This window comes from Mytilus trossulus, chromosome 14 (genome assembly GCF_036588685.1).
Source record: "Mytilus trossulus isolate FHL-02 chromosome 14, PNRI_Mtr1.1.1.hap1, whole genome shotgun sequence".
Taxonomy (NCBI): Eukaryota; Metazoa; Mollusca; class Bivalvia; order Mytilida; family Mytilidae; genus Mytilus; species Mytilus trossulus.
This window is the reverse complement of record NC_086386.1, coordinates 7,762,864-7,790,207: the sequence shown is the minus strand read 5'-3', so window position 1 is coordinate 7,790,207 and position 27,344 is coordinate 7,762,864. Positions and strand designations below refer to the sequence as shown.

The following is a 27,344-nucleotide window of genomic DNA, read 5'->3' as shown; positions in this document are numbered from 1 at the left end:
GGGTATTTCCAATTAATGGCGTAAGACAACTGAAACTGGTAACTGTATTTGTCTAAAACAACCCCAAAAATTGACCACAAAAACATCGACTAGGTACAGAGGTTTGTGGCATCAACATGTTTTTCATATTTTTGTAGCTGTTTGGTTTACACTTTTCTTTCTGTTTAAAGTGAAAGTTAAGAATCTACTTGGAAAATCAAAATGAAACTATCAAACTTGGAAATATCATCAGTACACTATAATTTGTTATTGTTTTAGCATGTCTATATCTCCACTGCATTTAAACACTCTATATATTTAAAAAAAAATATGACTGTCTCCAAATTAACCCAATATTTATTTTTGTCAACCACACCTTTTAAATACATATATAATTGAAAAAGTTCACCAATTCATTGCAATATGATATCAAATTTTGCTTTCCAATCTCTGTCTACCTTTACAATTAAGCTCATATGTATAGCTTACTTGGCCATAAGGACAGTGTAAATTATATACTGCCATAACTTGAATACAGGATGACTGTAGGATGAAATTTGAAAAAAAAATAGGCTGGACTGGAGTTTTGAGAAAAAAAAATGCAGGATGAGACACTTGCAAAAAAAAAAGTCAGAATGACAATTTGTGTAGAAAAAGTCATGATAAACTGTAAAAAAAGCAGGACCGGATAGAGTGAAAAATAAAAATGCAGGACAGAGATAACAACTTAAAAAATAAAAATGCAGGACAATTTTTTTTATCCTATCCCCCCCCCCTAAAAACCACAAATGGTAGCTCCCTAAGGATGTTTCTAATTCACGGTGTAACGTGGCATATTCAGGGGGAAGGAGTTTCTGTGGGTTGAAATCCCCCTTTTGTAGACGTTCAATGCATTTGAGTATGGACACATGGTTTACCCCTACCCCCTCTCTCCATTTTTGGCAAAGAAGATCTTTTTTCAGATGAATTTGATAATACAGCTTTAATAAGGGAAAAATAACAAATTTAAAGGATCAACCCACAAGCAGTAGAGTGAAAGGAGGAGGACATGAGCTAAAACTAACTTTATGAATTATGGGTTACAATCAAAAAAATTAGTTTTTTTTAACAATCAAAATGGAATAGAATTGTAATAATTTCATATTTTACAGAATGGATAAAGAAGATAAAAGCAGATACTTTATTGTTGGATCTGTCTACCTGGAGGTTGTTACTCCGTTGTTTCAACAAAAGTTAAAAGAAAACTATAGAAGTCTCAACTTTGGATGTCTAAAGGATTTTCTGGATAATACAGCAGTCTTACACACCTTATTTCATCTACGCCACAGAAATGCATGGTGTTGTACAGATAAGGCAAACTGCAGAAGCCATGGAGCCCTACCTCTAAATCATCACCAATGGAAACAACTATATGCTGAAAATCCAGGGCCTGGTATACACAACTGCTTTTGTAAGTACACAGCCAAGTCAGTCGAGCCCGAAGATCTTGATGTTAGTTTGTGTGGCCTTATATTGTTTAACTGCTGTAATTTGGGACCACTGGACCAAGAAGCAGTCTTTATTTTACGACGGAATAAAAATGACTACCTGAGTCATAACACAACATGCGGTATTACCAAGGATGAGTATGGTCCATTGATGGATGAGCTAAAGACCAATATCCTTCAACTTGACCAGACTAAAGAAGATGAATTGATAAGGATACAGAGAAGACCACTGGATGATGCACTGTGTAACAAATACATGATAACACTTTTGAATATTCATGAAATATTGGAAAAGGTAAGAGTTACTTTTATTACTAGACAAAAATTATACCAATGTTCAGATATTCCGCAGTACTATGTATACCACAACATACCTATCTAAAAAAACATAACTTTTCCATTAAAAAGATTACAGGATGTTGGCAATGATATTAATGTAACCGCTTCATGTATGCTCACTTATTACTTATCACTTATCTCTATCAATTCTATGATACTTTTTAAGATACATGTATAAGAAATTGGTATTCATGGTTTTTTAAAGGGCAATAAGTGATCATAAGTCAAGTAAGGAGTCATCAGATGATTTCAACTATGCTGCCTAATGTTTAGTACTTTTCTTGCTGATAATCTCTGTGGTATAGAGTTTCTCTCTATCTATCATAATTTTCAAGATAATAAGCAACAATCTCAAAGATGTTTAAATTCATCATTAAAAGGCAAAATGCCTATTGTTTTTTATTTCTTTATAATGGTTTTAAGATATAAGACAAAAATTGCATTTAACCCCTTTGTGCTATTAAAAATTTCCAAAAAATTGAACCAACCGATTTATCAGAAAAATTACACTGGTTATATTATAGAAGTTTGACAATCACTCATTTTGATAATTGAGAAGCTAATAATATTCCCTTAACAACGCAACGTAATTAAAACGTTTAGCTGATTTTACAGAGTTATCTCCCTGTTGTGTTAGGTACCACCCTAAAGACAATGAATCATATGAGAAGGCAACCGACCTATTTGCAGATCTCGTATTGCTGTTCATTGATGCTTTTCATAGCTTCTATTCCTCGATTTTTAGTTTTTAAAATGATAGACCAAAACACACAAAACAAATGGTAGAAATGAAAATATGTCTCATTAATATACTCAATGGCAGGAAATTTATTGTTTTATTACAAATTTTTAAATGTTATTATTTATTGTACAATCAATATGTGACTTTATTTAATTATAAAATAAATTTTGCTTTTATTCTCAAAATTATTATCATTTTCCCAAACTAAGATTTTTTCAACAATAATTGTTTTAAGGAAATAAATAAAATGTTAAACCCAATGTTCTATACTTAGCCAATTCAGCCATGTTAGTTTGCGGGCTAAGGTAAAAAATCCAAACACCAATAATAATTGTGTCCATGCAGGTTAAGTTAAATTTGGCCCTATAGTTCTTGAAAATAATCATTTTGTTGAATTTAATGGTGTATGGTTATGAACGATGAACACATGCTGCCAACATGTTTGTATGATCTTAATGTAGTCCAAAAGTGGTTTCACTATAGATGCTGTTTCTAAGCTTTTAGTATAAAACAAGTTTCTGTTTGTAATGAAGAAAACTGGTAAGATTATGCTAAAATTACCCTGGCTATCAACAAATCAAAACAAGGCGTTTGTATACAAGTTGTATTTATGTTTTATATTTACTCTAACACATTTTGTCTGTTTCAGATAGATACAAATACGAAAGAAACACTGCGTTATGTACAGGTATGAAAACAATCATGTTAATTTACTTTTATAATCTCGTCAAAATTAAATGGAAGGGCATTCTACAACTGAAAAACAAATCTAAAATAATCAGCTGTTTCAGTACTATAAATATATATGTGAATGTAAGGAATGAAATATACCCCTGTTTAAGGAATTTTACATGCAATTATGCACTTTACTTTATTAAATATTTGTTTTCATACATAAAAATTAACGGCACACCTTGAAACATAAAAAGACTATATACAATTGTAAGTATAAAGAAAGTTTCCACTTTGTTTCTACTTTTAAATTTGTTGTTTATATTTCTATAGCAAATATGGCAACATTTAACAACACAGAGTTTGACCAATCAGACTTCAGATGAGAAAACTGACAAACAAGGTATACATGTCTATATAAACATTAATTCTGTTTAACATGCTACAGGAAAGAGGAAAGACCAATTATTTTGTTTTCACTCATAGGGTCTTAGTCCAAAATTTAACTTGAATGTTGAATATAAATGAACCTAAATATAAATCATTAAGGATTGACTCCAATTGGCCAAATGCCCATAAAAAAATAAAAGTATTATTGAGTACTATGTAGTTTTGCTGGAAACACTTTTAATTCGACTATGCAAATTTAACATATATAACGTAACGGTACTCAAATTGCACCTATTTAGCAAAAATAGTAGCAGATATCTTACAAGATTTCCTAGAAACTAAACAATTTGTATTTTTATGATTTGATACTATGCACATCTTTTAAAATATGTAAAAATATTCAGATATGCAGTATTTATCAATAGATGAAGTGTTTACTGAAAGTGCAAAATGTCCTGAAACGTCATCTTTTTAAAATGATCAAATACAATATCTTACAAGTATCCATTTTTTTTAAATGAAGAGTAATCATGGACTAATATCCAATTGTTCAAAATATTTGAAGAAATTAAACAAAAGCTCTGTTACATGTTAGTAGACTTTTGACGATGCAAATTTAAGCATGGATGCAATTTGGGTACTCCTTATTTCAAAATCATTGATGGTTTGGAGGTCAGTTTAGACCAATTTTTCTATGATTCCTTATGGATTAAAAATCAAATTGGTGTACCTATATAATAAAGAAGGATACGGCTACAAAATAAACACAGAATGGACATTTTTGTCTTTATCATAAAAAAATGTAGGTGAAAAAACTGTCAAAATAGGTGCAATTTGGGTACTGTCACGTTATATTTTTAAAATTCCATCCTTTTTGCATTAAATTATTTGTTTCTGAAAGAATACACTTTTAATTCTAAAATGGTTTTATGTAAAAATAATATGGTGGTATTCCTTTTTCTGAAATAAATCAAAATATGCCTAAATTGCAGGTTTCAACTATTTTTAGAAAATTTTGATTTATTTTATTAAAAAAAAAGAACACACATGACGTTACGATACTATGAATTTTAAGTAAAATAAAAAGGAAAATGATTTGAAAATGGACCTTGTGTAAGATGAAAATAAAGTAATATTAGTTTCCTATTGTAATTTTTGAATCAAGGATAAAAAATAAAGGTATAATTGTCTTTGAACAGTTCAAAATAAACAAAACATGTTATCTTCAATATAGTATATCATAATTAAACAAAATCATTGGTTTTCCTCTGAATAAATAAACCACTGAATTGTGTACTCAAGATTTGAATAATACATATTAACTCATTATATATAATTATTAAACCTCCTACTGATTCAACTCAATACTTTAAACTCTACAATTTTTTCAGGAAATCACAAACATCCAATAAAACCCTACAAACTAGGACAGTCTATCTTCATTGAACATCATCAGACAGACCTGTCATCAATACTTGGTGGTGACTGGAATAGTACAGTAAAAGATATAGTGATGATGGATGATGGTAGACTGGTGATGTGTATACCTTTACTGAGTAGACTACTGATCTGTAATACAGATGGATCACAGGCAGACAGTATACCTGTACAGAGAAGACTACTGATCTGTAATACAGATGGATCACAGGCAGACAGTTTTCATGTACAGGGTAGGCCATGGCGTGTTACAGCAGTCAACAACTCTACAGTAGCTGTTACACTGTTTGGTAGTATGTGTATAGAGACATATGACATAAACAATAAACTCAAACTTAAATCAATATCACTACCTGGAATGAGGTCTTCAGGTGGCATAACAACTATAAACAACAAGTTAGTTGTAGGTGGTGACAACAGCCTACTGATCATAGATCATCAGATAGGAGAGATGGTACAGACAATACAGATTGACTGTGATCCTGTCAGGTTACATGGTTCTGGTGAAAGAATATTCTACAGCGATTACATCTACTACAACAACAACAACAACAACTTGTACTGGTACAGTTTTACTGATGACAGACATCACACCCTAACATTACCATCACCACCCATTAGGATGACTACACTACAAGATGGCAGTCTTTATGTGAGGTGTGATGATGGATCAGTACAGCATGTGTCATCTGATGGTAAACAGTATAAAACTGTACAGACCAATTTATCGTGTGGCAAGATACAATATAATTTCATACAAAAAAAACTGATGATCACACACAAAAGTCTTGTTAAAGTATTCAATGAATTGTAACGTAATGTTCTTAGTGGATTCATTTATTTTCTTGGATTTAGGGACATTTTTATTTTGGTGGATAATTATTTTTGCCGAAGTCTCCATATAATAAATTTGAACTATGTTTAAATTCGTGGTTCACTTTCACTCAAGAAATCCACGAAAATTGGTATCCCATCTAAAAATGAATCCACAGTATTATTTGTTTGATACTTTGTTGCAATCATCTTTTACTTTGAATATATAGTCAATTATAAAAAAAGATATCCAATTTAAAGAGATAACATAGAAGCATTAGGTAGTACCATTTTTATATGACATATTATTTTTAGTGAAATATTTTAAAACAATTATATCAGTATATAACCACAAAAAGGTACATTATATAATTTATTTTCGTGATAAAATCATTTTAAAACAATATTCAATTCATATTCAATTCCATCAAATAATTGTCAATTAATTGGTATTTGGACAAGTTTATGTTTTAAAACTGCTTTATTTATCAGTCTAAGATTGATTTTTAAACTTTTTTTTATTGCCACGCCAAAAATGAGAGCACATTAAGTTTAACCCTTGTCTGTCCTTACGTTCGTCTGTCCGTAAGTCCCATAGTTGGTTTCCGTTCTCTAATTTTAATTCCTCTTAACCAAATGTTATGAAAATTAGACACAACGCTTATCACCACTTAACACAGATCAAGTTAGATTTTAGAACATTGCATTGCATTGTTTTGTTTGGAATGTGTATTCTTGTTTCGTGTCATTTTTTTGTTAAGCATAGGCTGCTTAACAAAGCAATAACTGTTTTCCCAATCTTCCAGTACAGAAAAAGGGTACAGAAAAAGGGTCACTGAGATGAATATCATGTTTTATTTTTTATTTTTGTAACGTTTTACAGACACTGTTGCTGCATTATTAACAGACTCCATGGACTCCTCTTTAAAATCAACCTACAGAAAGAGGTCTTTTTGATTTGTATTATAGGTAACTGCTTGTCAAAATCTGATAGTTTGATAAACAACACACTACAGGTCTCCGAGAAACATATGTTTTACTTCCTGTCGCAAAAGAAAAATTCTATGTTTGCGAATGTGAAACCTAAAAACTTATCAGATCAAAAGATTAATTATCTAAAAGACAACCAATGCACTTTAAAAACAAAATGTTCATTTAAATTTTCTGTACATATTAATTCAGTTTTGACTGCTGGGATCTACTACAGATTCTTGAACTTTATTTTTACTTTTTGGGTATAACACAGTTCAGTTGTTTTAATGTGACACCATTTTAAAATAATATATTTGTATCTGGTACATTTAAGAAATCTTTGAATTATAGAGCTAATGCATATATTCAACTCATTTTAAAAGTTAATTTGTTTAGAAGTATTTGGTGTGGTTTTAATAAATTCAGTTCTGTAATATTTTTGTTTATTTCAATAATTACATCTCTGTGATATATGATAAAATCATCAAAGATACATGACAAACGCATGTGAGTAATTGTTGCTTGATAAACGTCCAGTGGCAAGTATTTCATAAAGAGATGTTGTATGATTGCCAAAGAGATAAATCTCTACCAGAGCTCAAATGATATATAAAGTAACAACTATAGGTCACCACAGCTTATTGTGAGCAAAACCAATAAAACATTGTAAAACAAACAATATAATGGACAGCAACATTGTTAATAACTACGAAGTGGATCAACTATGAACTACGGGATAGGGGTTCGAATTCATCGAAAACTAAGTTAGATGAAAATAATGCAATTTTATGAAAAGAAATCATTGTGGCTTATAGATTCAAAGTCGCCGAACCATAACCGTGGGGACAGATCCTTGAAATAGTCGTCAAATACATACAATGATCTATCACAAGTCGTTCCTATCAAGTAAAAGGAAGCAGAAATCTTAAAAAATAATCATCAGAAGCCAATTTTGTAATCCTTGTCTTTGCTGGAAAGCATTGGACGCAGACGGAACAAAAATTGTGTATCTTAGACAAAAATATCAATCAGTTTACATCCAACATCCAATAGATTTAGTGTATAGACGTCATTAGCAGTCACATAAAAACATGATTTTGTTCATGCATATTCAGAATAATAGTAATAACAAATATGTCTGTCTTCCAATATAGTTAGGTAAAGTTGAAATCAAACCTTCATACATTTTATGGACTCTAGCACGAGTCGGTTGACATTTATGGAATATCCGATTCACAGATGATAGTTAAAACATACCAATTGTTGAAACAGCAATCCCGATCCCCTTTCCCAAAATATGACCTACCACAATAAGACGTTTAATGATGTTAGTCCTAATATGAGCAGCAGGGCAGTTTGCTACATGTGGGACATGATATGTTTATCCTTCCGGAGTACTTAAGAACCTAATGTTTGTCTGGTGTTTTGTTTTTTTAGCCATGTCATATGATTTTTTATTGTTTTATTGTCATGACAGACATCAATTGACAAGGTTCCTGATTTATTACAGACAGATGAACATTTATGAAGGTTAAACAAGGTCGTCAGTGACAAAGCAGACAACTACTGACAAAGTTCCTGACTTGATGCAGACGGATGAACGTTTGTCAGGGTTAAATATGGTTTTCAGTGACATAACCAACAACTACTGACAAGGTTCATGACTTGATGCAGACGGATGAACGTTTGTCAGGGTTAAATAAGGTTTTCAGTGACATAACCAACAACTACTGACAAGGTTCATGACTTGATTCAGACGGATGAACATTTGTCCGGGTTTAATAAGGTTTACAGTGACATAACAGACAACTAATGACAATGTTCCAGACTTGATGCAAACAAGTGAACATTTGTTAAGGTTTAACAGGATTTTAAGTGACATAACAGACGACTTATGCCAAGGTTTCTTACTTTTTTCAGACACATGCATTCAAGCATTTGTTAGACAAAACAAGGTTTTCAGTGAAATAACAAACAACTACTGACAAGGTTCCTGACTTGATGCAGACAGATGAACACTTATGAAGGTTAAACAAGGTCGTCAGTGAGATAACAGACAACTTTTGATAGTGTTCCTTGCTTGATGCAGACAGATGAACATTTGTCAAGATTGAACAAGGTTTTCAGTCACATAACAGACAATCACTGACACACTTCCTGACTTAATGGAGACAGAGGAACATTTGTGTCAGGGTTAAACAAGGTATTCATTGACATGACAGACAACTAATGCCAAGGTTTCTGACTTTATTCAGACAGATGCACATTTGTTAAGGTAAACCAAGGTTTTCAAACCTTAGCCGTATTTGGCACAACTTTTTGGAATTTTGGATCCTCAATGCTCTTCAACTTTGTATTTATTTGGCTTTTTAACTATTTTGATCTGAGCGTCACTGATGAGTCTTATGTAGACGAAACGCGCGTCTGGCGTATAAAATTATAATCCTGTGACTTTTGATAACTATTTCAGTGACATAACAGACAACTACTGACAATGTGTCTGACTTGATGCAGACAAGTGGACATTTGTCAGGGTAAAAAAGCGATTTCAGTCACATAACAGACAACCACTGACACACTTCCTGACTTGATGCAGACAGATAAACATTTGTTAGGGTTAAATAAGGTTTTCAGTGACATACCAGACAACTACTGACAAGGTTCATGACTTGATGCAGACAGATGAACATTTGTCAGGGTAAATAAAGTTTTCAGTGACATACCAGACAACTACTGACAAGGTTCCTGACTTGATGCAGACAGATGAACATTTGTCAGGGTAAATAAAGTTTTCAGTGACATACCAGACAACTACTGACAAGGTTCCTGACTTGATGCAGACAGATGAACATTTGTCAAGGTAAATAAGGTTTTCAGTGACATACCAGACAACTACTGACAAGGTTCCTTACTTGATGGAGACAGATGAACATTTGTCAGGGTAAATAAGGTTTTCAGTGACATACCAGACAACTACTGACAAGGTTCCTGACTTGATGCAGACAGATGAACATTTGTCAGGGTAAATAAAGTTTTCAGTGACATACCAGACAACTTCTGACAATGTTCCTGACTTGATGCAGACAGATGAACATTTGTCAGGGTAAATAAGGTTTTCAGTGACATACCAGACAACTACTGACAAGGTTCCTGACTTGATGCAGACAGATGAACATTTGTCAGGGTAAATAAAGTTTTCAGTGACATACCAGACAACTACTGACAAGGTTCCTGACTTGATGCAGACAGATGAACATTTGTCAGGGTAAATAAGGTTTTCAGTGACATACCAGACAACTACTGACAAGGTTCCTTACTTGATGGAGACAGATGAACATTTGTCAGGGTAAATAAGGTTTTCAGTGACATACCAGACAACTACTGACAAGGTTCCTGACTTGATGCAGACAGATGAACATTTGTCAGGGTAAATAAGGTTTTCAGTGACATACCAGACAACTTCTGACAATGTTCCTGACTTGATGCAGACAGATGAACATTTGTCAGGGTAAATAAGGTTTTCAGTGACATACCAGACAACTACTGACAAGGTTCCTGACTTGATGCAGACAGATGAACATTTGTCAGGGTAAATAAGGTTTTCAGTGACATACCAGACAACTACTGACAAGGTTCCTGACTTGATGCAGACAGATAAACATTTGTCAGGTTTAAATAAGGTTTTCAGTGACATAACAGACAACTTCTGACAATGTTCCTTACTTGATGGAGACGGATGAAAATTTGTCAGGATTTAATAAGGTTTTCAGTGACATACCGGACAACTACTGACAAAGTTCCTTACTTGATGCAGACAGATACACATTTGTCAGGTTTAAATAAGGTTTTCAGTGACATAACCAACAACTACTGACAAGGTTCCTGACTTGATGCAGACAGATGAAAATTTGTCAGGATTTAATAAGGTTTTCAGTGACATAACAGACAACTACTGACAAGGTTCCTTACTTGATGGAGACAGATGAAAATTTGTCAGGGTTAAATAAGCTTTTCAGTCAAATAAAAGAAAACCACTGACACACTGCCTGACTTAATGAAGACAGATGAAAATTTGTCAGGGTTTAATAAGGTTTTCAGTGACATAACGGACAACTACTGACAATGTTTCTGACTTAATGGAGACAGGTGGACATTTGACAGGGTTAAACAAGGTTTTCAGTCATATAACAGACAACTACTTACAATGTTCCTGACTTGATGGAGACAGATGGACATTTGTCAGGGTTACATAAGGTTTTCAGTGACATACCAAACAACCACTGACACACTTCTTTACTTGATTGAAACATGTGAATATTTGTCAAGGCTAAACAAGAGTTTCAGTGACATAACCGACAACTGTTGACAAGGTTCCTGACTTAATACAGACAGGTGAACATTTGTGAAGGTGAAACAAGGTCGTCGGTGAGACTTGATGCAGATAGATAAACATTGTGAGGGTTAAATAAGGTTTTTAGTGACATAACATACAGCTAACGCAAAGGTTTCTTACGTGATGGAAACAGATGAAAATGTGTCAGGGTAACATAAGGTTTTCAGTGACATAACAGACAACTGTTGACAAGGTTCATGACTTGATGCAGACACATAAACATTGTGAGGGTTAAATAAGTTTTTAGTGACATAACAGACAGCTAATGCCAAGGTTCCTTACTTGATGCAGACAGGTGAACATTTGTTAGGCTTAAATAATGTTTTTAGAAATATGAATAGAGGAGTAGTTAACACAGAACATGTGTCAATATGTTTAAGTCAGCAAGAAACTATTGGTATACATATAGTGGTAATGTTTACAAAAAAATAATCATTTGATTAAAACTCACATAAAATCAGGAGGCAAACTAATTCTTTTCCTTTTGTATGACTGTTCAGTATAATAATATAACTGTGTAGATGCAGTTAGAGACATAATTTATGTGACATAATGTGACAACGATTTATTCCCAACTGTATAAATATACATACAAACATAACTTACTGAAAAATTCAAAACAAAAATACAAATAAATAAATAAAAGACGCCAAATAAATATGTTTCTATAGCAATTAGAACATGCTATTATCAGTTTGTTTTCAAATTATCAGTTTGACTGTCCCGCTGTTGTCTCTTTTTCCTCTTTTAGGTAGACTCTTAAGATTGAGTATTTTTCATAATACAAATTAAAATTAAACACATAGGTCACACCAAATATATAAACGTTAATATTTTTGAGACGATCATACGTGTACAATTATTGCCCAAACAAAACTAATTAGGATTCTGGGATGCTAGTTCCCCTTTTTTATAATCCGATGAAGATTATAGAAAATTGCATTTTTAACATGTCATGAAAAATAAAAATAAAAAAGAGTGACAAATTTAAAGAACAATTTCTGTTTTACAATATTTCTTGAATCACAGCTTCATCAAAGAGAAGTAAGTGCTCTTAATTCATTTCTTAGGGTCAACTGGAAATGATAACGATTATGTAAGGATATCATTTTAATTAAAAGTTTGATAGAACGCATGGATTAAGAAAATCAGTGTTAATTATCCAAATCTATTCTTATGAAAAGGTCAGTATATAAACACCGAGAAAATTTGGAATTAGTAATTTACAATAGTGGCAATCATAATATAATGTGTTTCACTTTATTGATTTTGAAATAAATATCATTTAATCCACATAATTTGTATTTTCATCCAAACGAGCAATCAAAGGAAGAAAATTTAAAATGATAGCTTTTAAATTATTAGACAAGAAATCGAACATGTGTGATATTTATTATGTTCTTATTATGTTTCTTTACGCATTCGTCTTAGATTAAAAGATGGTGCAACAGGAAGAATTTATTTAGTGTCTATATATATATTGTAAAACTTTTAATATTCAAACTTAGACGAGCACAACCCTTTCAGTATACATGATTACACATTTGTGTTACCAATGTCAATAGGAATGTTAGTATGATTTTAGATTTCATAGATGATTTAAGTTCTATAAAAAGAAAGTGTTTTTTTTCCAATAAATGGTTAAGAACATCACAGTAATTACATGTAGTAGTTTATATTTTGAACAAACCATAACAGTAGTAAACAAATACAGACTAATACAAAGGTTCGTAAACTATACATGTATGTATCATTTGAGTAGTATTTTAGTTCATATTTTTTTGTTCAAATTGAAATAAGGCTACTTAAAATTTTAAAACAAAAATAGGAAAGAAAATATCATCGCTAAACTATAAAACTGTTGTTCTATATAATTTCTGAATTTCAATACGCTTTCTTTCTCTTATGTACTAAATTATTAATACATTACATATCTTTCATTTTTCATGTAACTTTAAATTTTATTGAGGACACACCCTTTTTTATTTATACTTAGGACTGATGATATAAATACATGTAGTTCACCGCGCCTATTTATTTAAACCTTTTAGTATGTGTAATACAGTGACCATTAAACAGTACAATATGGGTGTTACCCGTGAAAGAAGGCGAATCTGTGTAAATTATCTTTTAAATACGTAATAATTTTGCAAGATTTAAACTGTAGTCAAACGTATTATTCATTTTTCCCTTATACAATTTATGACATAAAAAAATCAATATCAGTAAACAGTCCGTTACTTTTGAGACACCTTATATTATCGGCTCCAACGAAAACAAACAATAAAAGAGGTGAAAAAGATCCCAAAAAGACATTCACACTCATATGCCGAAAAAAGACAGACAATGCCATGACTAAAAAGGAAACAAAAACATAGGACAAAAAATACACAAAAGACTGCGCAACACGTACCCCTGCAAAAACTGGGAGTCATTCCAGGTGCTTCGACAAGGGTTCATAGCAGATCCAACTCCACATATAGCATGTGTGTTGCTCATTTTATAACAAACCCAGTAATACGTCTAATTTGGCACGTTACATTCCGGACAAGGGTACGGCATTGTATTTGTGACATTAGGAACATATCCGTTATTATCTGTTAAACTGAGAGTGCATTTCTTACTAACACAAACGATGCAAACTGCTTAGCGCGCACGTTTTTTGATAATTTGTTTATATAAACTTTGACAAACTATGCACTCGCGTCGACAGTTTGTCATTCATCGTTTGGTAGTACAATTGCTACATTTGTTTCTCACTTCAACCTTGAATTTTAGCAAAATTATAAGAAAGCATTGAAACAATCTTCGAAAGATAAACAGTGCTGTTAAATCTTAGCCCTAGTTCCTATCATATCGTATAAACGTAACAAAAATATATAAGAATAAAAGAGGGACAAATGATACCAGAGGGACAGTCAAACTCATAAATCGAAAATAAACTGACAACGCCATGGCTAAAAGTGAAAAAGACAAACAGACAAACAACATTATCTTACCTCCTATACATTTCTAGGAATATGATTGGTTAAAAGTTACCTCGTGGAGACCGTGTATATTCAATATTAGGTTAGTAGGGAGGCGGGGCTTATTTCAATACACGGTTAGTTGTGGATTTGCGACTTAGGCACTGTTTGATTAATTAAAATATTGAAAGTTCTGCTTATTATCGTTATATCAAGGTTGGTTATTATAGACATTTATCGTTTACATTATTTTTTTTTTAGTGCAGACCAATTGAAGAAGGTTCTTAAAATTGAGCACTTGCACACTTTAATACAGAAATAAAAAGATGTGTTATGATAGTAAATAAGACAACTTTAGTCTAAATTCAATGAATAAAGATAGTCGGTAAGATAAATTCGTTTCGAGCTTCGCTTTCACCCCATATGGAATTTACTTACCCTGTATATATCATATTAGGTCACTAACACACTAATAATATGTAACTAATAGTACACATGACACATTATAGAAAAATAAAGAATAAGCAACAGGAACCCCACCATAAACTCGGGTTATCTCATGTTGTTCGGAAGCGTAAGCATATCCTGCTCCACATGTGGCACCATCGTGTTGCTTATGTCATTACAAATCCGGAAAGTAGTCTAATTCGGTAGTCACATTCATGAAAGGGAAGGGGACTATAGCTACGACGTAAGGAGCATATTGAAACGGTTAGTCTATAACGGTCAACCAACCCATGATGGCGTCCGTAAAATTTACGAAAGGATGAATTCAACCTCACCATTTGGAACTCTTGGTTTAATAGCTTCCTTGTGAGAAGCAACCCTCTATGAGGAAAATCATAATAGGAAATGCAAGCACGGAAATATTGTTTCAATTTGGAGATATATACCCCGTATACAGGTGCAGCTGGAAAGTTGCTACTTAGAAATAGAAATTTCACAATTGGAAAGCTGAAATCATCTATTTTGTCTTAAAGTTTTGTTTTCAGCCGACCCTCATTGTAAATTTCTAGATGTAAGTCGAAATATGAGGCCGACTTAACTATATCTGTAGTATCCTTTATCTCTAGTTTGGTGGGATAGATGCGTTCCACATAGTTACCAAATTTTGAATTATTTAGTGAAAGAACAACATCTATATAGCGGAAAGTAGAGTTAAAGGATATCGCTTTTTATCTTTCTTCCTAAGAAGTTCATGTATGAAGTCAGCCTCATTATAATAAAGAAAAAAATCGGCAAGAAGAGGGACACAATTTGTTCCCATTGGAATGCCGACAGTATGTTGAAAAAACACTATAATACTGGTATTTATTTTTGTAGCGTTTAGCAAATAATAATAATCGCCACACAACGTTTACAAAATTTAGATTAGAAAGAAATGCAACCTTCTACCAAGGAAATCATGAACTCCCTGTCGTTTCATTTATCTCAAGTTCGATAGTATAGATTTGTTCAACCTAGTCACTAGATTTTGAATTATTTAGTGAGAGAACATCATCCTTAAAGCAAACAGTTAAAATAAAGGATACTGCTAAATTCTTTATGTTCTTCCTTAGTAATTGCTGTATGAGTTCAACCTCATACGAACAAACGAACAAGTCGAGAAGAGAAAATAAACCATTTTCAAATAAACAAAACAAAAAACAAAAACGTCATGCATATATTTTATTTATATTAAACGGGTATACATACATGGTTCCGACGTCGGTACTTATGTTTCAGATAACGTGTCTTCATTTTTAAAATTCTATCAAAAAATAAGTATAATATAATCTGAAGCTTTAACGACGAGGATATAAATACGGCTGGTTATTGATCTTCTTCTGTCAGATTCCGTATTCGATACAAAACTCTGCTTTATTGGTCAGGTGAAATTCCCTACAAAATTTTTGTTTGATTTGAAATTGCATATAGAAATAATACAAAATTAACTGCCAATATTACTATGACAATTCAAAACAACAATTTGCTTAAATTATGTGATGCTCTTAGACTGATTAGTGCTTTCCCTGTCGTGACGCTATTGCTCTAATATATATCATTCCGAATTTGAGACATATTTATCAGTTTATTGATGCTCCTTTAGAACGTTATAGTTACGCATTTCAATAAAACAAGAATACCAGCAAATCTAAATATCTGATTATCATAAACTGTGAAAATAAAATGTATAATAGTTCATCCTCTTTCATAGGTAACACCTATATCAAAATATGATAACATCAGTATAAAAATCAATATACTAAAAAAATAATTATTTTAACCATTGCGCTTGTGCATTATCCCGTTTCTATTCCGTTGACGAAATGAACCGAAAATTCCTTCTCACATACTCATCGGTATTTTGAGATCTTTGAATTTCAAATTTCATATAGAGACAATAAACATGTAGAATACTTGTTTAAACAACAACATTCTGAAAAGAGTCAAAATATCAGTGTAAAAAGGGCACTAACTAAACAGAGAAGAAATATCCTATCAACATACTCGGGTTGTTGTCGCTTTGACACATTCACCATTTCCTTCCTCAATTTTATCATCTACATATTAAAAGTTTACAATTCACTAAGTGTTATGTAGATATAAAAATAATCAATACTTCAAAAGTTCATTATTCTGGAAGACTCAACAGTATAAAAAATCTTACTTCATGCACATCGACATATTTGGATCGTACAATGCACGAAATTGCACAAAGAAACAACCAATATATGGGCTTTGTAATACAATTTTATAACAAAAAAAACTTTTGTTCAACAACACTCAAATCTTTTAAAATCAACCTTATATTCTTATACTTATAGAATGGACAAGGAAGATAAAAGAAGATACTTTATTATTGGATCTGTCTACTTAGAGGTTGTTACTCCATTATTTCAACAAAAGTTAGAACAAAAATATCAGGGCCTCAACTTCAGATGTTTAAAAGATTTTCTTGATGATAAGGCAGTACTACACACCTTATTTCACTTACGCCACAGATATGCAAGATGTTGTTCAGATAAGAAAAACTGCAGAAACCCGGGAGCTCTACCTCTAAACCATCACCAATGGAACAAACTGTATGCAGAAAATCCAGGGCCTGGTATACACAACTGTTTTTGTAAGTACACAGCTAAGTCATTAAAGCCAGCGGATCTTGATGTGAGTTTGTGTGGTCTTTTATTGTATAACTGCTGCAGCTTGGGATGCCTTGATGAAGAAGCAGTCAATATTCTTCGACGGAATAAAAATGACTATTTGAGTCATAACACAACATGTGGTATAATCAATGATGAGTATGGCCCATTAATGGATGAGCTTAAGACCAATATCCTCCAACTTGACCAGACCAAAGAAGATGAACTGATAAGGATACAGAAAAGACCACTGGATGATGCACTGTGTAACAAATACATGACAACACTTTTGAATATTCATGAGGTATTGGAAAAGGTACGACTAATTCTTATAAAAATTATAGTAAATACAATAAGCTAGGTATTATCAATTGCTATCTTTGATATGGTAACTATATCATACTTTTTAGATACTCATGATTTCAATATGACAATATCCCATCTTAGCGTAGAAAGTATGTTCACATAGTTCCCTATGTATAAAAGGTAACACCACAAGAATACCGACCGCCGAGGAAAATTTAAAACGGAATGTTTTAATCAATTGGCAAAATCAACAACCCAACACATCAAATGAATGGAAAACAACTGTCATACTTTTGACTTGATTGATTCAAGCAATTTCTAATGTAGAAAATTTTGGATAAATTATAAAAAAGAAGATGTGGTATAATTGCTAATAAAACAACTTTCCACAAAAGACCAAATGACACAGAAATCAACATCTAAGGTCACCGTCCAATTTTTAACAATGAGCAAAACTCATACCTTGTTTATCATCCAGCTAATATGTCACTCCTTGTTTTTAAAAAAGAGCTTTTATTCATAGCACTAAGTGGACTTTTTTAATTCCTGCTTCCTCACAGACAGATTGATTTTATAATAAAAAAAGAGTACATGCTTTGCATATCGGGCATCTGTGAAAATTATAGTCAACACATTACGGGGATGAACACATTGTTTTCAAAAGAACTAAAAATGTATCTTTCACACACGTCTGAAATGTAGTGTGAATCTTAAGAAGTAAATACGTTATTATGTCCCCTTTAACCCACTGGTTTAATTATATAAACTATCTAGATTTAAGAAGATAAGGTATGATTGCCAATGAGACAACTCTCCATCCAGGTCACAATATATGTCTTTTAATTCATCGCTACTTTTTGCATTCTTATTATTTTTCACATAACTTCATGTTTCTAACTTTATTTTGAACTGTTTTACCATCAGACAATCTGTGATCAACTGATAACGTGCATTGCTATAATTTGCGTGTAAATTTGAACTATATTTATTTATTTTACTTTCAATAATGATACACAATGTACAGTGCAGAATAAGCCTATTTGGCTGGCTGAAAATTACTTGTATATATGAATGTAATTGTTTGTTATAATTCAGGTTGCACTTAAATATTAAAATTTTCTATTCTATTCTATTCTATTCTAATGGTTTTGTTGTTCGTATAAGTTTACTAAAACTATTGTTGTGATACTTTTTAAACAATATATTTGTTTTCCTTACAGATAGATACAAATACAACACAAATACTGAGTATTGTACACACCAATAATATTAAACTACAGGTATGTAAACAATTAAGTTTAATTACTTCAATAACAACATAGTCAAAACAAAATGAATTTGCAATGACCTTTATAACCAATATATGTAATATGTGTTCAGCAATGCTTGGGTCGCCTTAAATTAAATCAACAGTAGTATACCGCTCTTCGAAACTGAATATCGATAGTAAAAAATCCGGGTTACAAACTAAAACTGAGGAAAACGCATTAAATATAAGAGGAGAACAACGACAAAACATTAAGTTGTAAACACAGAGTAACATGTCGTTTGAGAGCGCTTGATAGCCATTTTGAAATCCTCACTATGATTTCGAGATGAAACATATTTCTATAAATTTTCACTTGGTGTTAAACATTAATCTTCCAATTTGGCCAGTAGAAGTGAGCTAAGAAGTTATCCAATCATTCTGTTTGTTTTTCTCAACATGGTTAAACATTTAATTTGGTTTTATGTAAATCAAATATTGCAAATAAAAATACTGCATTATATCAAGAAAATGTTGCTGATGTATAAATTCTGTTGAAGATGAAATCATTTTTTTTTAATTCAATTCCCATGCTTAAGGGCATACGATACAGTTACAGGGGGAGGTAATGACGTTGCTAACGTAAAATGTTATTTTCGCGACGTCAAACTGTGACATATCGGGAAAACATGCAGTTTTCGACTGATTTTTATCATTCAAACTGATTTAATTTAAAAACGAGTTCACGGACCCCTATTTTTTAAAACAGCAATTTGATTCATTTTGCAAGGAGATTATGTGACCCAAATTTTATAAAACTTTAAATAGCGGATTTTTTTTAATTTTGATAAACATGCAGCAAAAAATGACGTTTTTTCCTCTATTCATGAACATTTGATAAAAATGAGTTATTTCTGAATAAAAAATGCATAATTTTTAATGATACTTAAAAAATACAAAAATTACCGATTATTTAACAAAAAACAATTTGTGTTTATCTTTTAAAACAAAAAAGTTATGTCTTTCTTTCGAAAACGAAAATATAGACACAAATCTGAATTTTGAGCAAATATACAAAATTTCGACCTCATTTTACTCAAAAAGTAGCACATGAAGGTATATTTTTTATTACATATTTGATTTAATCAGGTAAAAAATAGCCTATATGCAAATTTTCATCAACTTGTAAATACAAGTTCAAAACTGTATCGTATGCCCTTAACAACCGTACGCAAACCATATTTTGTGTAACTAGGATGAAGACTTATTTATTTATTTTTAATGTTTAAACAACTAGATCATGCAAAATATGTTAATCATTGTATGTTTGATCTTGTAGTCATGCATTCACTGTAATTGTTATGTTCTAGTACGGACACTGTGATTAGTCAATAAAATCTTTCGTTGTATTTGGATTTGAATTTAAAGTTGCATGTAATTTTTCATTTTGGTTAATTCTCTACACGAGAGATGATGATTTACATATTTATACTTTTCAGGAATTTTTTCAACATTTAGCAACACAGAGTTTCAAGGATAAAACTGTAAAACTGGGTAAGTTTCTTTCACCCTTTTTTTAATTAAGAATCTCAACTCAGAATGGTTTTTTTTTCGACGAGGAAAACATAATACTCGACTTAGAAAGCTAAATATACATTTTGTATCTGTCTTATTGACATCACTTCAAATATCAAATTCCAAAAACTACACTTCGACTATGTGATGTGCCAAAAACATGTCATACCTTAATCATAAATGTCAAGTTATTCGGCGTCCGAATGATCTCTGAGTCCAACTATATGTTTTCACTAACGGAAGCATAGGTATGAATTCACAAAAAAGGCCCCTAAAACTCATACATGGGTTTCAAATATCGCTGTAATACATTAGTTCGACTATATGAAGTCCGGAATGTTCAATTACCTCACGTAAGACAGGCATACAATTTTAGTATGTTCCGTCTGTATTCATACCAGAGTGAAAACACTAGTATATTAGAAAATAGCATTGATTTCTTCAAAATATCAATCAAACAAGAGGCTGTCACAACGACAGCAAACCGGATTTATTAACATTTATTTGTGTCCTGGCAATATCACAAGACCGATTACTGATGAATGGTGAAAGTGAAAATCGTCAGTATAAAATTAGACCTCCATTTTGTCATCAGTATCAACATATTAAAATTTGAAAAGCTTAGATTGAATGGTTCATGAGTAAATGCAACATCTTTCAAGAACGATAAAAGTCAAAATCGTCATTATTGAACTTGACCTCTATTTTGTCATCAGTAACAACATATAAAAAATTCAAAAGCTTTGGCTGAATGGTTCATGAGAAAATGCAAAGACACGACTGGAAACTCCATTTTTCAATCTTTCAAGAACCATAACTCCTAAACGGTAAAAGTCAAAATCGCCATTATTGAACTTGACCTTCATTTAATTGTCAGTAACAGCATATTAAAATTTTTAAAAGCTTTGGTTGAACGGTTCATGAGTTAATGCACGGACAACATTTGATTGCCATCGCCCGCCCGACCGCCTGCCATACATCCCCAAATCAATAACCGACAACAAAAATCCGTAAATAAAACTATACACTGCAATATGTTGAACACGTATTTACAAAACATTTTGGCCTCCTACTCCTTCCAATATTTTTTTTCAACATTACTTTTACAGGAAATAATTACCATCATCCAATAAAACCATATATACTAGGACAGTCTATCTTCACATTAAACCAGCAGACCGACCTGAAATCAGTACTTGTTGGTGGAGACTGGAGAGGGGGTATCGCAGGTATAGTGATGATGGATGATGGTAGACTGGTAATGGGTTTACCTTACCAAAACAGGCTACTCATCTGCAAAACAGATGAATCACAGGTAGATATCATATATGTACTCGGTAGCCCATGGTGTGTTACAGCAGTTAGCAACTCTACCGTAGCTATTACATTGTGGAAAAGGGACTGTATAGAGATGTTTGACATAAATAATAAACTCAAAGTTAATTCGATATCAGTACCTGGAATGCGGTGTTTTGGGATTACATCTATAAACAACTTGTTAGTTGTAGGAGGTGAGTGCAGAATATTGATCATAGATCATCAGACAGGAGAGGTGGTACAGACAATACAGACTAACTTTAGTCCTAACAGGTTGCATGGTTCTGGTGACAGAATATACTACTGTGATATCGACTCATATAACAACAACAACCTGTACTGGTACAGCTATACGGATGGCGCACATCACATAATATCATTACCATCAACACCCAGGAGGATGACTACACTACAAGATGGCAGTCTGTATTTATTATGTAGGGATGGATCTATACAACATATGTCATCTGATGGTAAACAGTATAAACAAGTAAATACAATATCAATATCTCCGTCAGATGTTAATATACATTATAATCTCACACAAAGAAAACTAGTGATCAGACAAACTGCTGGGCTTGTTAAAGTTTTCAACGAGATTTTTAGTTGATATGCTGATTACCTCATTTCATATGCTTTATACCTTCCGTCAAAATTTCAATCAGTCTGTTGATTATACCCATGCTCATATTGTCAACAAAATAGCTCTTTTAACAAATATTAATATTTTGTTCAACTCCGCATCTAACAATCCTCCATTTATTGAAAAATTTAAAACACACTGATAAAATGAAACGAATCAAAACAGATAAATTCACTATGTAAAATTAATAAATGTTAGGGACAAAAAACTTAAACTACAGTCTTTATGTAACGTTGTAAACCTGCTGGTTTTTTTTTTCATTCGTTTAGCTACAGTATTTGTATGATTTGCCTTGTATGTGCGTGCTCTTAATTTCACATATGTATACTGTCTTTTTTCAAACTTCAGAGAAATAGAATAATATCTTAGAGACAAAGTTCTGTTTATATTTTGAAATCAAAATAGTTATTATTACTAATAGTGTGATTATTTTGTTACCACTTGTTAAATTTTCAATTGTAAAAGTAACAGACTTTTGAGAGTGACATAATAAAACGATGACACATGTGAAATAGTTGGGAATATATAAGAATTGATCATATGCATTTGTTCATTTACACAAATTTGCATTTTTTACTGATTGGTAAATGTTGTAATACCAATGTTAGAAGACGTGAGTGTACTATTGTATATATGTTTTATTGCTCTTATGTATTGTCCTTGATAATTTTTCTTTATATTTTTCTCTTATAGTATTGATGTGTTTTTGGTTTTGGTCAAATTTTGTTGTTGAAGATGAAATAGAGGCCGTACGGTGACCTATAGTTGTTAATGTTTGTGTCATTTTGGTCTTTTGTGGATAGTTGTCTCATTTGCAACCATACCACATCTTCTTTTTTATATAGAGGGTCGGCGTTTGATATTTTCAATGAATAGTGTGCATGGTCAAACTTTTTTTGTTGTTGTCATACATTTTTTAGTGTTTAATTTCATGATTTAGGATGGCTGATTTTTATTTTGTTAAGAAATTTATAACCTTAAAAAACTTTTTGAAATAAAACAGTATTATCTTGTTGACGAAACACACCATTTATTTGACATGCCATTTACTCCACTTTCTGACCTCTAATATAACAATGACCATTGCTATGAACCTATAACTCCATTTCCTCACTTCCAATCAGACAATGAACATTGAACCTCAGCCTGATACACCGTTTCCTGACCTACAATCTAACATTCAAAACCAATCTGTATGTTTATTTAAAGTGTTGTCTTTGTTCTCATCACCTTTGAATTAGTCAAATAAACACGCATCATTGTTGATGAAATAATCATTTTTATTCCAATGTGTATGCTGTACAACACTTATATTTACGCATCTGAAATATATGTTGGTACCATTTATATCCAGAAATACGCATTGAAAACTAATTTACACGAAAAATTGAAAAAAAAAACCCTAAATGTTGATTGGGAAAAATGTTATCAATGATATATTAGTTCATTGTCCTAAGAAACATTGTGAAACATTTATGTTTTGATATCTGCTTAGTATTAGTCATTCTAGTGCATCAATATTGTGCTTATTTGTAAACCTAAGTATTTGACATATATTTTCATATATGGACATTATGTTGTTTTTTCATTTATATTTGTTTTGATTTATTTTATCATATCTCTCCATTTAAGCATGTTGTAAATATGTCTTTAAATGTGGAAATTGTTTCTTGTTTTTTTTTAATTTTTAAGTTTAATCATGAAATCTTGTGTGCAATGATCATGCGTTTTACATTAGTATTTTTATTCATGTATGGTATTTCATAAGCAGATTTTTTTTAATATTTAGTTATACTAAGCGTAGTTTTAATAAACGTTGGACTCTATTTTGTTCTTTGTTTGATAGAATAAGTAAATTATTTTGGAATATATCAGTCATCTGAGGTTACTGAAACCTAGTGTAAACAGACACATATGAGGATGACAGTGAATTGTAATAATTTATTGAATCACTTTAATGAATGCCTAAGAAACTGAAAAACTCCATCATGTTGCTATTAAAAATAGGTATCTGGAATGTGACATTTCACAGAAGTACATGTACTCCTCATAATGGACAAACATTGATAAAAGTAGACTTGTTTTTGTACTGTTATCAATAACAGTTTATAACTAAACTCAGTACTACAGATCCATCTGAATTGCATTTAGTTGATGATTTTAACACGAATTACCTTGATGATATTTTCTCGTTAAATAATCAAGACTTTTCAAATTATACTGCGTAAATTTACGCATCACTGATGAATCTTTTGTAAACGAAATGCGCGTCTGGCGTATATACAAAATTAAGTCATTATCTATGATGAGTTAAATTTCCCAAAAGAAATTTCAAATAAAGCAAATTTAAACGGTAATAATATTTCTTTCCCAGATTCAGATATTTCAGTTTCACACAGGAAATTGCACACTAAAAGTTACCACAAACGGGACTAAACAAATGTTCCCTTTTTGGATGGATATGTCCCTTTGACATCATCTTAGGCTGTGTTCATTTCATAATTCCTTCGCTATGCTCGTGTCTGCTGTGGCGTTTTAAATGTGAAGGAACGTCATCTATGTATTACTGGTAAATAACATAATAAAATTGAGAAAGGAAATGAGGAATGTGTCAAAGCGACAACAACCCGACCATAGAGCAGTCAACAGCCGAAGACCACCAATGGGTCTTCAGTGTAGCGAGAAACTCCACTTCCATTTTCTGCAAGGAAACTATTCAACCAAGAGTTCCAAGTAAAGAAGTTGAAAACCGTCCTTAAACAATTTTGCAAACGCAATCTTCAGCTGGTTGTCGAATATCTTTTTAGCAGATATTAACAAGTATGCTCCAATTGTTTTAACCACAATCCTGTCCTCTTTTAACGTATGTGACCTAGCTATCGAATAGAACCTATCACTGTGTTTGTACTTACATGAGCAACACAACGGAGGACAAATGTTAAGGTGGATCTTCTACCCCTTCCAGAGTATCTGATGTCCCTTGTTAAACATATTGGTTCGTGTTGCTAAGTCTTCTCTTTTTTCTATGTTGCTTGGTGTTAATGTTTGATAACCTTGTAATAGTATTCGTTTCTTTTACCATGACATTTGCAGTTGTGTTTCTACTTATAAGTTTGAATATGGTATCTTTTGGCGTTTATATTTCAATTATTTAATAAATGTTCATACAGTTATGGCGTTGTGTCTATATTACCATGCAACGTATTTGTAAAGCGTCAAGTTGCTTCATGTTCAGATAAAAACATAATCAGTATTCCTAGCTTTATATATCTACTACACAGTTGTAAGTTTAATTACACTTATTACATGATATACATTTATGCTCATTTTATTAGACAGCAGAGTATGCTCAGATCAACGAACTGAATTGTTTAATCAATGATATGTTTTAGTTCTAAAGATGGGATTCACATAAATATCTAATGTTCCAGGTATTATAAGAAGTGTTCCGAACTTCTCAATCGCATCTTGATATCTTGAGTTTTATTTCGGTAATGTTGATATGTATATAAACTTCTGAAAAATAATAACATCATCAAATCATCAATGTCCATTGAGATACACATACTAAGTGTTCATTTGAAAAGAATAACCATCAATGTTGAAATTTTTAAATTTTGGATTTTATAATCTATTTTGTAAATTTTGATACATATCGATGAAAACAGATTTATCTCTCATATCTTGAATCTTTTTTCGTTTTAAGTAACAGTCCAGCAACCTATGTTCACATTGCATTTTGATCAGAACACTGATTCTTCATTGAGAATTCATAGGTACTGTCACATACTATGTTCAGTCTGAGAAGATTTTATCCTTAGCTCATATTACTACTACACAATTCTTCATCGACGAAAACGATGTGTCTGTTATATTTTGAGTCAGTTTGTCTCAGTGATTATGATAATACATTCCTATTAGTATTCATACCCTTACCTCAATTTTTAGACTTACATATTCGATTAATATCCGGTGAAATAGTGAGCAATGAGGCGGTTTTCATTATCAGAGGAACATGCTTTCCGTCTTGTACAATCTGATGTCACGTCATTTTTGCAGTGCATAGTAATGATAGTGTTGATAATACTTGTTCGCGATTTTATCATCTGAATGCAACTTTGATTCCTTTATATAATGAGTATGTTCTAGACAAAAAGTCTCATGTGCAACATCACGACCCGTTAGCCTGATATTTAACTGAATGATTTGTCATTACCTGTACTTATATCTCAGTAGGAACATCATAGCAGTATTCTGTACCATATACAACTGTGTACATGTTATTTCTTTTGGAATTCGTTCACTTGTTTTTTTTTAAATTTATTTCTATTTGTTTTCTATGGCTGTTTATTAGTTTGAAAACTTACAATATTCTTACCTTATAAAAACAAATGCATCAGCAATACTGACATAGAGATCAAATTAATAGATTTTGATAAATAGAATGCGCTTGAAGCCGAATCTACAAGAGCAAAACATAAATTGTGCAGAGTTTATTTGATTTACATTTTCATTGTTCACACGTTCAGTCGCTTCAAAAAATATGCTGCATTGTCATTTTTGTTAGTTTTTTCACGCCCCAAACTGACTGTGGTTTATGTTATAAATGGAAGCAGATTAAAGGGATTTTTGTTCGTACTTTTATCATAATAATCGTTTCGTGACAAACGATGATAATGATGAAACATTTGTATAAATGAATTATTCAATCCGATTGAAAGACATGTTCTGTATTCCCGCTACACTTTCGAGAATCTGAAAACGCTCTGCTCTACTTTTATTTTTAAAGATCACTTAATGATCCTCTTGCTTTGTCACACTGATACACGCCTTCAAAATTTGAAGGTTTCAATCAAATTTTCTGATGTTATAACTATCGGAACAGAAAGTATAACGAAGTGCTGTCGGATCCTGGTAATTAAGCAATGGTCTTTATCTTAATAAG

At 31.9% G+C, this 27,344-nt stretch overlaps 1 protein-coding gene across 1 annotated transcript; it reads left to right on the top strand.

Moving 5' to 3' along the window:
- Positions 1-24,198, top strand: LOC134697444 (uncharacterized). Its single transcript, XM_063559722.1, has 9 exons — positions 1-101; positions 1,131-1,761; positions 3,197-3,235; positions 3,553-3,622; positions 5,001-5,748; positions 16,998-17,628; positions 18,839-18,898; positions 20,364-20,418; positions 21,549-24,198. The coding sequence occupies exons 2-9, from the start codon at positions 1,132-1,134 to the stop codon at positions 22,364-22,366; spliced, it is 3,051 nt and encodes a 1,016-aa protein (XP_063415792.1). The 5' UTR covers positions 1-101; position 1,131; the 3' UTR covers positions 22,367-24,198.
- Positions 24,199-27,344: the final 3,146 nt, after the last annotated feature.